The sequence below is a fragment of the Hyperoodon ampullatus genome (genome assembly GCF_949752795.1).
Source record: "Hyperoodon ampullatus genome assembly, chromosome: 7".
NCBI lineage: Eukaryota > Metazoa > Chordata > Mammalia > Artiodactyla > Ziphiidae > Hyperoodon > Hyperoodon ampullatus.
Genome location: NC_136920.1, coordinates 62,234,420 through 62,248,652, shown reverse-complemented (window position 1 = coordinate 62,248,652; position 14,233 = coordinate 62,234,420). Strand labels below are relative to the sequence as shown.

At 57.2% G+C, this 14,233-nt stretch overlaps 1 protein-coding gene and 1 long non-coding RNA gene across 2 annotated transcripts in view; one reads left to right on the top strand and one right to left on the bottom strand.

The window, feature by feature from the left end:
• The window catches only part of LOC307055697, a 27,983-nt gene extending 22,604 nt beyond the window's left edge, over positions 1–5,379 (bottom strand). Inside the window, exon 1 of the long non-coding RNA XR_013810979.1 lies at positions 5,305–5,379. This is a non-coding gene — a long non-coding RNA (uncharacterized lncRNA). The remainder of the gene's footprint in view (positions 1–5,304) is intronic.
• The window catches only part of DCHS1 (dachsous cadherin-related 1), a gene marked incomplete at its 3' end in the record, with an annotated part of 20,004 nt that extends 5,771 nt beyond the window's left edge, over positions 1–14,233 (top strand). Inside the window, exons 2-20 of the mRNA XM_079707879.1 lie at positions 1,748–1,936; positions 2,027–2,258; positions 2,393–2,629; positions 2,961–3,986; positions 4,207–4,400; positions 4,611–4,707; positions 4,810–4,967; positions 5,138–6,002; positions 6,098–6,337; positions 6,432–6,557; positions 7,120–7,329; positions 8,359–9,237; positions 9,362–9,475; positions 9,648–9,859; positions 9,949–10,103; positions 10,295–10,425; positions 10,541–10,824; positions 11,152–11,290; positions 11,622–14,233. Coding sequence (XP_079564005.1) covers positions 1,748–1,936; positions 2,027–2,258; positions 2,393–2,629; positions 2,961–3,986; positions 4,207–4,400; positions 4,611–4,707; positions 4,810–4,967; positions 5,138–6,002; positions 6,098–6,337; positions 6,432–6,557; positions 7,120–7,329; positions 8,359–9,237; positions 9,362–9,475; positions 9,648–9,859; positions 9,949–10,103; positions 10,295–10,425; positions 10,541–10,824; positions 11,152–11,290; positions 11,622–14,233 — 8,100 coding nt within the window. The remainder of the gene's footprint in view (positions 1–1,747; positions 1,937–2,026; positions 2,259–2,392; positions 2,630–2,960; positions 3,987–4,206; positions 4,401–4,610; positions 4,708–4,809; positions 4,968–5,137; positions 6,003–6,097; positions 6,338–6,431; positions 6,558–7,119; positions 7,330–8,358; positions 9,238–9,361; positions 9,476–9,647; positions 9,860–9,948; positions 10,104–10,294; positions 10,426–10,540; positions 10,825–11,151; positions 11,291–11,621) is intronic.

Sequence of the window (14,233 nt, the reverse complement as noted above, 5' to 3'; positions counted from 1 at the left end):
CTTCTGGAGATGGTGCGGCAGCTGTGCTGCAGCCCGCCAGACTGATCCAGGGGGGAGTTTGTCTCCTGGGATATCCAGGCCCACGGCCACAGTAAAGAGTTGGGGCAGGATCTGTTTCCAGGGTTCAGCATGGCAAGGTCTTAGTGTCTCTCAGGAGTGTAAACAATGGCACAAATCACTTCTGTCAAAGGCCCGGGCAACGATCAGAAGTCCTTGGCTAGGCTTCTCTCTGAGCAACATTTTCTGGCCAAGAAAGGGGAACTCTCCAGCCTCCTTTTGCAGCGTATCATGACCCTGAGGCCCGTGTAGCCACAAAGAGTACTTTGTCACAAGCTACAGCAGTCTGCACCAGCTAACCCACTATTGAGGGCCTAGTATGCACCCAATTTATAAAACTTAAGTTTGAAAGAAGCTTTTGTTGTAAGGCAGGGCAATCTGAATGTCTGTTTACTCAATGAACAAATATACATAGAGTACCTACTGTGTGCCTGGCCCTGTCCTAGGCTCAGAAGCTTTCGGAATGGTGTCTCCTGCTGCTCTGGCTCTGAAATGTTCAGAGGCTCCTGACATTGGTGTCCAATCATAAACTCTTCCTGAGCCAGTCTGGGAGATGCCTGAGAAGTCACCAGGAAAACCTTCCCCTATTTCTTAGTTTTGGGGAGCCCCTGGAACTTAATGACCTCGGTATTTTCCTATAGACCTGCAGTTCTCCCTTTCTCATTTCCAGTGAGGTTGGCTTGAGAGATGAAGGGATGCTAAAGGTGCATGAGCCATATCCCATAAATTCATAGTGCAGATCCTGATCACTCCAGTTACCAGATCTGAGTATCAATCAGATCCCACTTCATAACCAAACTCAATAAAGAGCGGGCCTATAACATCAGTCTCAATAACTCTGTTGGTCAGCTAGTTCTCTGATTGGAGTGATTATGAGACTTGGTGATGGTTATTAACTCCCTGTGACCCACTTGGAATTTGCTATCACAGCCCTTAGCACTCTCCTTTTAAGTACAGTTGGTCCTCATCATTTGCAGATTCTGTATTTGTGAATTCGCCAGCTCTCTAAAATCTGTTTGTAACCCTTGAATCAATACTCATGGAGCTTTCACAGTCATTCCCGGACATGTGCAGAAGGATGGAAAATTCAAGTCTCTCAACAAGCACATTCCCGGCTGAGGTCGAACAAGGCAATGCTCTGCCTTCATGTTACAGCTCTTATATGGTAAACAAGGGTCCTTTTCGTGGTCTGTTTAATGCCATGTTTTTTGCATTTTTGTGCTTTTTGTTTGGTGATTCTGCTGTATAAAATGGTCCCCAACTGTAGTGCTGAAGTGATGTCTGTTTTCCTAAACACAAGAAGGCTGTGCTGTGCCTTATGGAGAAAATACATGTGTTAGATAAGTTTCATTTAGTTATGAGTTGTGCCATTGGCCATGAATTCAGTGTTAATGAACCAGCAATATATATTAAATAAGGTGCCTTTAAACAGAAACACACATAAAACAAAGTTCTATATTGACCAGTTGACAAAAATGTTGTGATCAGAATCTCATAGGAACCTAACGCAAGTGGTGAGGTCTGAGCTGGGTTTGGATTTTGGCCCGTGTCCTACTAGTCCCTTCTGTGTGTCCACCATCCCAAGACTCTGGGCACCAACTGGCCCAGGGCCTGCTCCTTCCAATTGCCACTTAGTTATGGCTTCTCTGGCCAAAAAGATGGGGCATTACTCACCCCAGCCTCTCCCCAGGTGACAGCCACAGATGCAGACAGTGGCCCATTTGGCCTCCTCTCCTATTCCTTGGGTGCTGGACTTGGGGCCTCGGGGTCTCCCCCATTCCGCATCGATGCCCACAGTGGCGACGTGTGCACGACCCGGACCCTGGACCACGATCAGGGGCCCTCAAGCTTCGACTTCACAGTGACAGCTGTGGATGGGGTGAGTGGACAGTCTGTGGGCAGACTGGGGTAGGGCATTCACCAGGGCCAATCAAGGGCCACCTGACTTAATGGCTGCATGTCTCACCAGGGAGGCCTCAAGTCTATGGTGTATGTGAAGGTGTTTGTGTCAGACGAGAATGACAACCCACCTCAGTTTTATCCACGGGAGTATGCTGCCAGTCTGAGCGCCCAGAGTACACCAGGCACAGCTGTGCTGAGGGTGCGTGCCCATGACCCTGACCAGGGACCCCATGGGCGACTCTCCTACCACATCCTGGCTGGCAATAGCCCCCCACTATTTGCCTTGGATGAGCACTCAGGTGAGGATCTTCACATTCCCAGGGCTTTTTGCCTCCCCATCTGCCTAAATGAAGTACTGCCTGCCCCCCACCCCCCAACCTTTCCAGCTCTATTTTGTTTCCTTATACATCTCCACTTCTGTCCCTCCTCCCAGGGCTGTTGACGGTAGCCTGGCCCTTGGCCAGACGGGCCAATTCTGTGGTGCAGCTGGAGATCGGGGCTCAGGATGGAGGTGGCCTGCAGGCAGAGCCCAGTGCCCGAGTCAACATCAGCATTGTGCCTGGAACTCCCATACCACCAGTATTTGAGCAACTGCAGTATGTCTTTTCTGTGCCAGAGGATGTGGCACCAGGCACCAGTGTGGGCGTAGTCCAAGCACACAATCCATCAGGTATCACTTATCATTATATCCATTCGGTGCCATACCCAGACACCCTAACATAACCCTCAAGTATCGCACCACTGATAGCCCCAATGCAAAACACTCTGGTTCCAATCCCCGCCACCTCCTTGGGCATGGTACAGGCACTCTGCTTCATCTCCAGGTACATGAATATCACCCTGGTGCCACCCAGCTTCTCTGCCAACACCTGCCCCTCCCCCTAATACTTTGAAAGGCCCAGGTGTGGGCACTGCCTAGCCCTTTTGGGGATCAGAGTCTGGGCCCCAACTCAATAGGTGCCCCCCCATCTCTTTTCTGACCCTTCTTTCCTCTTCCCTAGGTCGCCTGGGGCCTGTGACCCTCACCCTGTCAGGTGGGGATCCCCGGGGACTCTTCTCCCTAGATGGGGCCACAGGGCTGTTACAAACGCTTCGAGCTCTGGACCGGGAGCTGCTGGGACCAGTGCTAGAGCTGGAGGTACGGGCAGGCAGTGGAGTGCCCCCGGCTTTCGCTGTAGCTCGGGTGCGTGTGCTGCTGGATGATGTGAATGACAACTCCCCTGCCTTCCCTGCACCTGAAGACACGGTGTTGCTGCCGCCAAGCACTGCCCCAGGGACCCCCATCTATACACTGCGGGCTCTGGACCCCGACTCAGGCGTTAACAGTCGAGTCACCTTTACCCTGCTTGCTGGGGGTGGTGGGGCCTTCACTGTGGACCCCACCACAGGCCACATACTGCTTATGGGACCTCTGGGGCCTCCAGGGGGGCCAGCCCATGAACTGGAGCTGGAAGCCCGGGATGGTGGCTCCCCACCCCGCACCAGCCACTTTCGACTGCGGGTGGTGGTACAGGACTTGGGGACCCGTGGGCTGGCTCCCCACTTCGACAGCCCTACCTACCGTGTGGACCTGCCCTCAGGCACCACCCCTGGAACTCAAGTCCTGCAAGTGCAGGCTCGAGCACCAGATGGGGGCCCTGTCACCTACCGCCTTGCAGCAGATGGGCCAAGTAGCCCCTTTGGCCTGGAACCACAGAGTGGGTGGCTATGGGTGCGAGCAGCACTGGACCGTGAGGCCCAGGAGTTATACACACTGAAAGTAATGGCAGTGTCTGGGTCCAAAGCTGAGTTGGGGCAGCAGACAGCCACAGCCACCGTGAGGGTCAGCATCCTCAACCAGAATGACCACAGTCCCCGCTTGTCTGAGGAGCCCACCTTCCTGGCTGTGGCTGAGAACCAGCCCCCAGGGACCAGTGTGGGCCGGGTCTTTGCCACTGACCGAGACTCAGGACCCAATGGACGTCTGACCTACAGCCTGCGACAGCTGTCAGAAGACAGCAAGGCCTTCCGCATCCACCCCCAGACTGGTGAGCACTGGGACCCAAAATCTGAGACCCCATAGCCTCATCCTCAGACTGGTGAACACCCAGACACTCTCCCCAGAGCCTGGCCGTGAGGCCCAGGACTGAGCTGGAGTTTTACCCGGGCACTCCCTTCCACACTCCCCAAACCCCGGCCTCTCACGGACCTCAGGCTGTGCTTCCCTAGCTACCCCATACATGATCTCTATCTGTCCTGCACTCCCAGGAGAGGTTACCACACTCCAGACTCTGGACCGTGAGCGGCAGAGCAGCTACCAGCTCCTGGTGCAGGTGCAGGATGCGGGGAGCCCACCCCGCAGTGTCACAGGCACCATACACATTGCAGTGCTCGACCTCAATGACAACAGCCCCACCTTCCTGCAGGCTTCAGGGGCTGCTGGTGGGGGCCTCCCCGTACAGGTATGTGAAGCTGCAGTACTCTGCCCTGAAGAAGTAAGAGGGTATGTGGGTCTCTGCTTAGAGCTGTAGGTGGAAGTAAGAGAGTCTGCATCTTGGAACAGGTTTGAGAGCAAAAACGGGGCTCTGCCTGCACATAAGTGATGGGAACTCCATCCTGAGTTGTCTCAAGAACAGGAAGGAGACAACTGTAAATGTGTTTTGTTCCCACAGGTACCAGATGGTGTGCCTCCAGGAACACTGGTGACAACTCTGCAGGCCAGGGATCCAGATGAGGGGGAGAATGGAACAATCCTGTACATGCTAACTGGTACGGGGGCTGGAGAGAAGGGAGTTGGTGGGTGATGGCAGGCCCTCGTGACATGCCCAGCTCTGGAACCCAAGGCCTCGCCCTTCCTCTGCCTGTCCCCAGGTCCTGGCTCAGAGCTCTTCTCTCTGCACCCTCACTCAGGGGAGCTGCTCACTGCAGCACCCTTGATCCGAGCAGAGCGGCCTCACTATGTGCTGACGCTAAGCGCTCACGACCAAGGCAGCCCCCCTCGGAGCTCCAGCCTCCAGCTGCTGGTGCAGGTATGGCTGCCCTCCCTCCAATCTGTCCACGCCTCCTTGGTCACCAGTGTGGGCACCCTCTCCTCTAGTCAGGCCACTCTGACCGCCTTTCCTGCTACTCAGCAGGCCAGCCCAGATTCCCTTTTACATGGGTCCGCCTGATTCCGTACTCCCTCCTGGGTCCACAACAGGTGCTTCCCTCAGCTCGCTCGGCTGAGCCTCCGCCGGAACCCTCAGACCCAGACCCGGCCGCACCTGTGCCTGTCGTGCTGACCGTGACAGCAGCCGAGGGGCTCCAGCCCGGCTCTCTGTTGGGCTCTGTGGCGCCGCCAGAGCCGGCGGGGGTGGGCGCACTCACCTACACACTGGTGGGCGGCGCCGACCCGGAGGGCACTTTCGCGCTGGACGCGGCCTCCGGGCGCTTGTACCTGGCACGGCCCCTGGACTTCGAGGCGGGCCCGGCGTGGCGCGCGCTCACAGTGCGCGCCGAGGGGCCGGGAGGCGCGGGCGCGCGGCTGCTGCGAGTGCAGGTGCGCGTGCAGGACGAGAACGAGCATGCGCCGGCCTTCGCGCGTGACCCGCTGGCTCTGGCGCTTCCGGAGAACCCAGAGCCGGGCGCCGCGCTGTACACTTTCCGCGCATCGGACGCCGACGGTCCGGGCCCCAACAGCGACGTGCGCTACCGTCTGCTGCGCCAGGAGCCGCCCGTGCCGGCGCTTCGCCTGGACTCACGCACCGGGGCGCTCAGCGCCCCGAGAGGCCTGGACCGGGAGACCACTCCCGCTCTGCTGCTGCTCGTGGAAGCCACCGACCGGCCTGCCAATGCCAGCCGCCGCCGCGCAGCACGCGTTTCCGCGCGCGTCTTTGTCACGGATGAGAATGACAACGCTCCGGTCTTTGCGTCGCCCTCACGTGTGCGCCTCTCTGAGGACCAGCCGCCGGGGCCCGCAGCGCTGCACGTGGTAGCCCGGGACCCGGACCTGGGCGAGGCTGCACGCGTGTCCTATCGCCTGGCAGCTGGCGGGGACGGCTACTTCCGGCTACACCCCAGTACTGGTGAGTTGGGCCGGGGGTGGGGGTGGGGACGAGGAGGGTGCTGATGTGGGGCGAGTGTTGAGGTTTCCTTCCAACCCGCCCTACCGCTCAACTAGGAGCACTGTCCGTGGTGCGGTCCCTGGACCGTGAACAGCGAGCTGAGTTCGTGCTGACTGTGGTGGCCTCCGACCACGGCTCCCCGCCGCGCTCAGCCACGCAGCTCCTGACTGTCAGTGTCGCCGACGTCAACGACGAGGCACCCACTTTCCAACAGCAGGAGTACAGCGTCCTCTTGCGTGAGAACAGCCCACCTGGCACATCTCTGCTCACTCTGCGGGCAACCGACCCAGACCTGGGTAAGGCCTGGGGGGATGAGTTGAAAGAGGGATGGACTGGGTCAAGAAAGGGTATATTCACCCTCTGATCTTCCCCCACGCTGCCCCTCCTCAGGGGCCAATGGGCAAGTGACTTATGGAGGCATCTCTGGCGAAAGCTTCTCCCTGGACCCAGACACTGGAGTCCTTACAACTCTTCGGGCCCTGGATCGGGAGGAGCAGGAGGAGATCAATCTGACAGGTGCGCGTTGGCAGGATCCCCAAAGCCTGAGGTGCTGTAAACAGCAGTGTTACATGGGCAGGACCCGCAAAGTACATTTTATAAGCTTCCACCTCTTAGAGCACAGTTTCTATCATATTTTTAATACTTTTGGCGAGTCAAGAGTTTGGCAGAGTGCAAGTTGAACTGACGTCTAGGCTGTCACCAGTGGGATCACACTAACTCTCAAATGCATAATGTCGCAGCTACGCCCTCTAGGATTCCCTCAGATTACACTGCAGCCGTTTAAGAGAGGAGCATGTGGATATTGAGTACCAGAGAGATTAAGTAACTTGCTTAGGCTAACACAGCTTGGAAGTGGCAGAGCTGGGACTTGAACTCAGATCTTTTGTTACCTCACTTAGTGCCTTTTCTGTCACACCACCACATATATGTATGTGTGCCTGTGTGCTTGTGGGGTGTGGAGAGAGGGACATATTCTGATTTTTGTATGCACCTGGTGAACACATGTGAACACTATGTGGTGTGGATTCCTCCATGGGATGGGAGCAGGCTAGATCTCACTGATTTTGCTTTCTGATAGTGTATGCCCGGGATGGGGGCTCGCCTCCACTGTTAACCCATGTCACAGTGCGAGTGGCTGTGGAGGATGAGAATGACCACGCCCCAACCTTTGGGAGTGCCCATCTCTCCCTGGAGGTGCCTGAGGGCCAGGACCCACAGACCCTTACCACGCTGCGGGCCTCTGACCCGGATGTGGGAGCCAACGGGCAGCTGCAGTACCGCATCCTGGGTGAGAACCTTTCCGCACCCACTTGCCCAGGTGTACTCCTTGTTGGCCTGTGTCAGACCCAGTGTGCCCGGGTCTCCTTTTCCTTCTCTTTATGTTTCTGTGTCTCCAAGCATCTATTTCTGTGCCCCTCCAGTTCTTGATCTCCTCTTTGTCTCTTTTTATCTTTTTGTTTCTTTTCTTTCTTTTTCTTTCTTGATTGTCTCTCCCTGTAGAGCAGTTGTTCTCAAACTTTTTCGTCTCAGGAACCCTTAACATTCTTAATTTTTGAGGACTGTAAAGAACTTTGGCTTATATGATACCAGCATTTATTGATATAATAAAATGTGAAATAATAATTTAATAAATATATAAAATATATAATAAATTATATCAATATTTATAATATTTGATATTAAAGATGAGAAAATTTTAAAATATCATTGCAAAACAAGCCAATGAAATATACCACTTGCCATATTTCTGCATAGATCCAAGGAAATGTTAGGGTTTCAACTAACAGTTTGTTGGACAGTAATGAGGTTACAAAGATTATAGCAGGTATAACTGAACGCAAGCCAGCAAAAACGAGTGAATCTCTGAAAACAACACATATTTATGCTCTAAACTTTCTACCTAGAATATTCTGGGAAACACAAGACTACACAAGCACACACATTCCATTAACCATCCAAGTCATGATGTCATCACATGTCGTGTAGCATCCGGACCCCACTCTGCATTTGTGGGTTGATGAGAATGAAAAAGTCATATAATGTCTTAGTATTACTATGAAAATAGTTTTGATCTTATGTACTCCCCAAAAGGGTCTCAGGGGAATCCCTGGGGTCCGCAGACCACACTCTTAGAAAAGCTACTTTGCAGTATCTTTCTTTACCTTCTGTGTTTCTCTTTGTTTCTCTGCCTTTATCCCACTTTCCCTCTTTTCTCTCTCCCTCTCTCTTTCTCTTTCTTTGCCAGGTTGCCTGTAAATCACCCCCACTCCCATGGGCTGACACATGTATGTTTATGTGTGCGTGCCCTTCTCTGCAGATGGGGACCCAGCAGAAGCCTTTGTCCTGGACCTAGCTTCTGGGGAGTTTGCCACCATGAGGCCACTAGACCGGGAAGTGGAGCCAGCATTCCAGCTGCAGATAGAAGCCCGGGATGGAGGCCAGCCAGCTCTCAGTGCTACTCTGTCTGTGACAGTGACAGTGCTGGATGCTAATGACCATGCCCCCGCCTTCCCTGTGCCTGCCTACTCTGTGGAGGTGCCTGAGGATGCGCCTGCAGGGACCCTGCTGCTGCAGCTACAGGCTCATGATCCTGATGCTGGGCCCAATGGCCGCGTGACCTACTACCTAGGTGCAGGTGCAGCAGGAGCCTTCCTGCTGGAGCCGAGCTCTGGGGAATTACGCACAGCCACAGCCCTGGACAGAGAGCAGTGTCCCAGTTATGCCTTTACCGTGAATGCAGTGGATGGTGCAGCTGCTGGACCCCTAAGCACCACAGTGCCTATCACCATCATGGTGCGCGATGTCAATGACCACGCGCCCACCTTCCCCACCAGTCCCCTGAGGCTGCGCCTGCCCCGCCCAGGCCCCAGCCTCAGCACCCCAACCCTGGCTCTGGCCACTCTGCGAGCTGAAGACCGTGACGCTGGTGCCAATGCCTCCATCCTATACCGGCTGGCAGGCACACCACCTCCTGGCACCACTGTGGACTCTTACACCGGTGAAATCCGTGTGGCCCGCTCCCCTGTATCCCTGGGTCCCCAGGATCGTGTCCTCTTCATCGTGGCAACCGACCTTGGCCGTCCAGCTCGCTCTGCCACTGGTGTGGTCATTGTTGGGCTGCAGGGAGAGTCTGAGCGTGGACCCCGCTTTCCCCGGGCTAGTAGCGAAGCCATGCTCCGTGAGAATGCACCCCCAGGTGGGTGCCCAACCATGTCTCCCAGCTTTGTATCCCTGGATGGGTTGGGGTTACTAACTAAAAATAGTCCCCAGACTCCCTCAGTCTAGCGCTCACATTTCAACCAATATCATCCCCTCTGCAGGGACTCCCATTGTCTCCCCCAAGGCTATCCATACAGGGGGCTCAAGTGGACCCATCACATACAGCATTCTCAGTGGGAATGAGAAAGGGACATTCTCCATCCAGCCTAGTACAGGTAAGGGGCGGGAGCAGGGGGCTCTGTGCGGGGACAGGCTCCTGGCGGGGCTCCTCTTTGGGCCCGAGGAGACTCTGGTTGGGGAGAGGCTGCCCTTGAGTAGCGGGCCTCAGACAGGAAGGCTCTAGGGCAAGCAAGAGGTCTGTCAGTGATACATTCCACCTCCCTCCAGGAGCCGTCACAGTCCGCTCAGCAGAGGGGCTGGACTTTGAGGCAAGCCCACGGCTGCGACTGGTGCTGCAGGCGGAGAGTGGAGGAGCCTTTGCCTTCTCCGTGCTCACCCTAACCCTGCAAGATGCCAATGACAATGCTCCCCGCTTCCTGCGGCCCCACTACGTGGCCTTCTTGCCTGAGTCCAGGCCCTTGGAGGGACCCCTGCTGCAGGTGTGGCGTGTGATGGGAAGATGGGGGGCAGGGCTGGGTGGACTTTGTCTGTGGCCAGCCCAGTGCCAGCAGCCTCCTACTTTCACCAGGTCGAAGCAGATGACCTGGATCAAGGCCCCGGTGGACAGATCTCCTACAGTTTGGCCGCATCCCAGCCAGCCCGGGGATTGTTCCATGTAGACTCAGCCACAGGCACTATCACTACCACAGCTATCCTGGACCGTGAGATCTGGGCCGAAACACGGTGAGGCTTGGGTCTGTAGACCCTGAGACTCCATCCCAGGTCCATCCAGTTTTAAGCCCCGCATGGAATACCCTTCAAGCCCTAGGCCACGTCCTGAGTTCCCCACCCCCCAGCCTGTCCTGAGCCCTCCTATCCCTGCCCAAGGTTCTCCCTTATCCCCAGGCCCCACCCCGATTGTGCTCTGTGTTCAGGCTGGTGCTGATGGCCACAGACAGAGGAAGCCCAGCCCTGGTAGGCTCAGCTACCCTGACGGTGATGGTCATCGACACCAATGACAATCGCCCCACCATCCCCCAGCCCTGGGAGCTCCGAGTGTCGGAAGGTGAGTTCTGGGTAAAGTGAGAGGTACAAAGGGTGGTAGCGAAGCACTTTTCCCCACTCTGGGGCTCCAGGGGCCTCTGGGACCATGCCAAACACACTCGTCCCATGTATTGCAGATGCACTATTGGGCTCAGAGATTGCACAGGTAACAGGGAATGATGTGGACTCAGGACCAGTACTGTGGTATGTGCTGAGCCCTTCTGAGCCCCAGGATCCCTTCAGTGTAGGCCGCTATGGTGGCCGCCTCTCCCTCACGGGCCCCTTGGATTTCGAGCAGCGTGACCACTACCATCTGCAGCTCCTGGCACATGACGGGCCTCATGAGGGCCGTGCCAACCTCACGGTGCTCGTGGAGGATGTCAATGACAATGCACCCGCCTTCTCACAGACCCTCTACCAGGTACTGATGCCCCCACCTCTGGGCCCAGGGTTGTTCACAACGGAGGGGAGTGACAAGGCTAGAAGGATCTGAGGTGGGCTGGATGTCGGAACTGACTTGGGGACGGATCTTTGGGGCTATAAGACCAGCCTTATAAGTCCTGGGAACTGTGTCCAGGTTCTTCATCCAGTGCCCAAATGGGGGAAGGTGCACAATCCAAATTCTAAGGGGTAGATGGGCTCCAAGCTGGGACGGATGCCAAGCAGAGCTCATGAGACCAAGCTCCAGAACATAGGCTGAGTGGGCAGCTGGGACGCTTGGCCATAAACCCTTGTCCTCACACCTCAGGTGATGCTGCTTGAGCACACCCCCCCAGGCAGTGCCATTCTCTCCGTCTCTGCCACTGACCGGGATTCCGGTGCCAATGGTCATGTCTCCTACCACCTGGCTTCCCCTGCTGAGGGCTTCAGTGTTGACCCCAACAACGGTGCGTCCTTCCTGGGATCTACCCTTTATCCTTGACTGTGCTGGGCCATGTTTTGACCTCATTCCTGGAATTTCTTGCCTGAACTCTTAACCCCTACATCTCTGACCCAGGGAGGACATTTTCCACCCTTTGTCTCTATTTTAAGCACTGTCCTGACTGCATGCCTAGAAGCCATTCTCTGAATCCTGGAGGCCCCTCTGTAATCCCCTAGCACACAGGCCACTCCCTGGAGTCTGACTTCCGAGGCCATTTCCCAGTCCCCGAAGGGTCACTCTGCTCACCCACAGCCTCTGCTGATGGCATATTTCTCTTCATTCCCTTCTCATCTCAGGGACCTTGTTCACAACAGTGGGGACAATGGCCTTGGGCCATGAAGGGCCAGGAGTGGTGGACGTGGTGCTGGAAGCACGAGATCATGGGACGCCGGCTCGGGCAGCACGCACCACAGTGCACGTGCAGCTGCAGGACCAGAACGACCACGCCCCAAGCTTCACATTGCCACACTACCGTGTGGCAGTAACTGAGGATATGCCCCCTGGTTCCACCCTGCTCACCCTGGAGGCCACAGATGCCGACGGAAGCCGCGCCCACGCCACCGTGGACTACAGCATTGTCAGTGGCAACCGGGGTCGAGTCTTCCAGCTGGAACCCCGGCTGGCTGAGACTGGGGAGGGTGATGGACTAGGCCCCCGGGCCCTGGGCTGCCTGGTGTTGCTTGAGCCTCTAGACTTCGAAAGCCTAACCCAGTACAATCTAACTGTGGCTGCAGCTGACCGGGGGCAGCCACCTCGAAGCTCGGCTGTGCCGGTCACTGTCACTGTGCTGGATGTCAATGATAACCCACCTGTCTTCACCCGAGCATCCTACCGTGTGGCAGTACCCGAGGACACACCTCTTGGAGCCGAGCTGCTGCACGTGGAGGCCTCTGACTCTGACCCAGGCCCGCATGGCCTTGTGCGTTTCACCCTCAGCTCAGGCGACCCTTTTGGGCTCTTTCAGCTGGATGAGAGCTCGGGTGACTTGCGACTGGCCCACCCCTTGGACTGTGAGACCCAGGCTCGACATCAGCTTGTCGTGCGGGCTGCCGACCCTGCCGGGGCACACTTTGCTCTGGCACCAGTGACCATCGAGGTCCAAGATGTGAATGACCACAGGCCAGCCTTCCCTCTGAGCTTGCTCAGCACCAGCCTGGCAGAGAACCAGCCTCCAGGCACTCTCGTGACTACTCTGCATGCGATTGATGGGGATGCTGGGGCTTTCGGAAGGCTCCGCTACAACCTGCTGGAGGCTGGGCCAGGGCCTGAGGGCCGTGAGGCATTTGCGCTGAACAGCTCAACAGGGGAGTTGCGGGCACGAGTGGCCTTTGACTATGAGCACACAGGAAGCTTCCAGTTGCTGGTGGGTGCTACCGATGCTGGGAATTTGTCAGCCTCAGTCACTGTGTCAGTGCTGGTGACTGGAGAGGATGAGTATGACCCAGTATTCTTGGCTCCAGCTTTCCACTTCCAAGTGCCAGAAGGTGCCCGGCGTGGCCACAGCCTGGGTCACGTGCAGGCCACAGACGAGGATGGAGGTGCTGATGGCCTGGTGCTCTATTCTCTTGCCACCTCTTCCCCCTATTTTGGTATCAACCAGACTACAGGTGCCCTGTACCTGCGGGTGGACAGCCGGGCACCAGGCAGCGGAACAGGCACCTCTGGCGGTGGGGGCCGGACCCGACGTGAGGCACCACGGGAGCTGAGGCTGGAGGTGGTGGCACGGGGGCCTCTGCCTGGTTCCCGGAGTGCCACAGTGCCCGTAACTGTGGACATCACCCACACTGCGCTGGGCCTGGCACCTGACCTCAACCTGCTATTGGTGGGGGCTGTGGCGGCCTCCCTGGGAGTCGTGGTGGTGCTCGCATTGGCAGCCCTGGTCCTAGGGCTGGTGCGGGCCCAGAGCCGCAAGGCTGAGGCGGCATCTGGCCCGATGTCACAGGCAGCACCCCTGGCCAGTGGCTCTCTACAGAAGCTGGGCCGAGAGCCACCCAGCCCACCGCCTTCAGAGCACCTGTATCACCAGACTCTCCCCAGCTATGGTGGGCCAGGAGCTGGAGGACCCTACCCCCGTGGTGGCTCCCTGGACCCTTCACACTCAAGCGGCCGAGGCTCAGCGGAGGCTGCAGAGGATGACGAGATCCGCATGATCAACGAGTTCCCCCGTGTGGCCAGTGTGGCTTCCTCTCTGGCTGCCCGTGGCCCTGACTCCGGCATCCAGCAGGATGCAGATGGACTGAGTGACACATCCTGCGAGCCACCTGCCCCTGACACCTGGTATAAGGGCCGCAAGGCAGGGCTGCTGCTGCCGGGTGCAGGAGCCACTCTGTACCGAGAAGAGGGCCCCCCAGCCGCTGCCACAGCCTTCCTGGGGGGCTGTGGCCTAAGCCCTGCACCCACTGGGGACTATGGCTTTCCAGCAGATGGCAAGCCATGTGTGGCAGGAGCACTGACGGCCATTGTGGCTGGTGAGGAGGAGCTCCGTGGCAGCTATAACTGGGACTACCTGCTGAGCTGGTGCCCTCAGTTCCAGCCCCTGGCCAGCGTCTTCACAGAGATCGCCCGGCTCAAGGATGAGGCTCGGCCATGTCCCCCAGCTCCCCGTATTGACCCACCACCCCTCATCACTGCCGTGGCCCACCCAGGAGCCAAGTCTGTGCCCCCCAAGCCAGCCAGCACGGCTACAACCCGGGCCATCTTCCCACCAGCCTCTCACCGCTCCCCCATCAGCCATGAAGGTTCCCTGTCCTCAGCTGCCATGTCCCCCAGCTTCTCACCCTCACTGTCTCCTCTGGCTGCTCGCTCACCTGTTGTCTCACCATTTGGGGTGGCCCAGGGCCCCTCAGCCTCAGCACTGAGTGCAGAGTCCGGCCTGGAGCCACCCGATGACACGGAGCTGCATATCTAG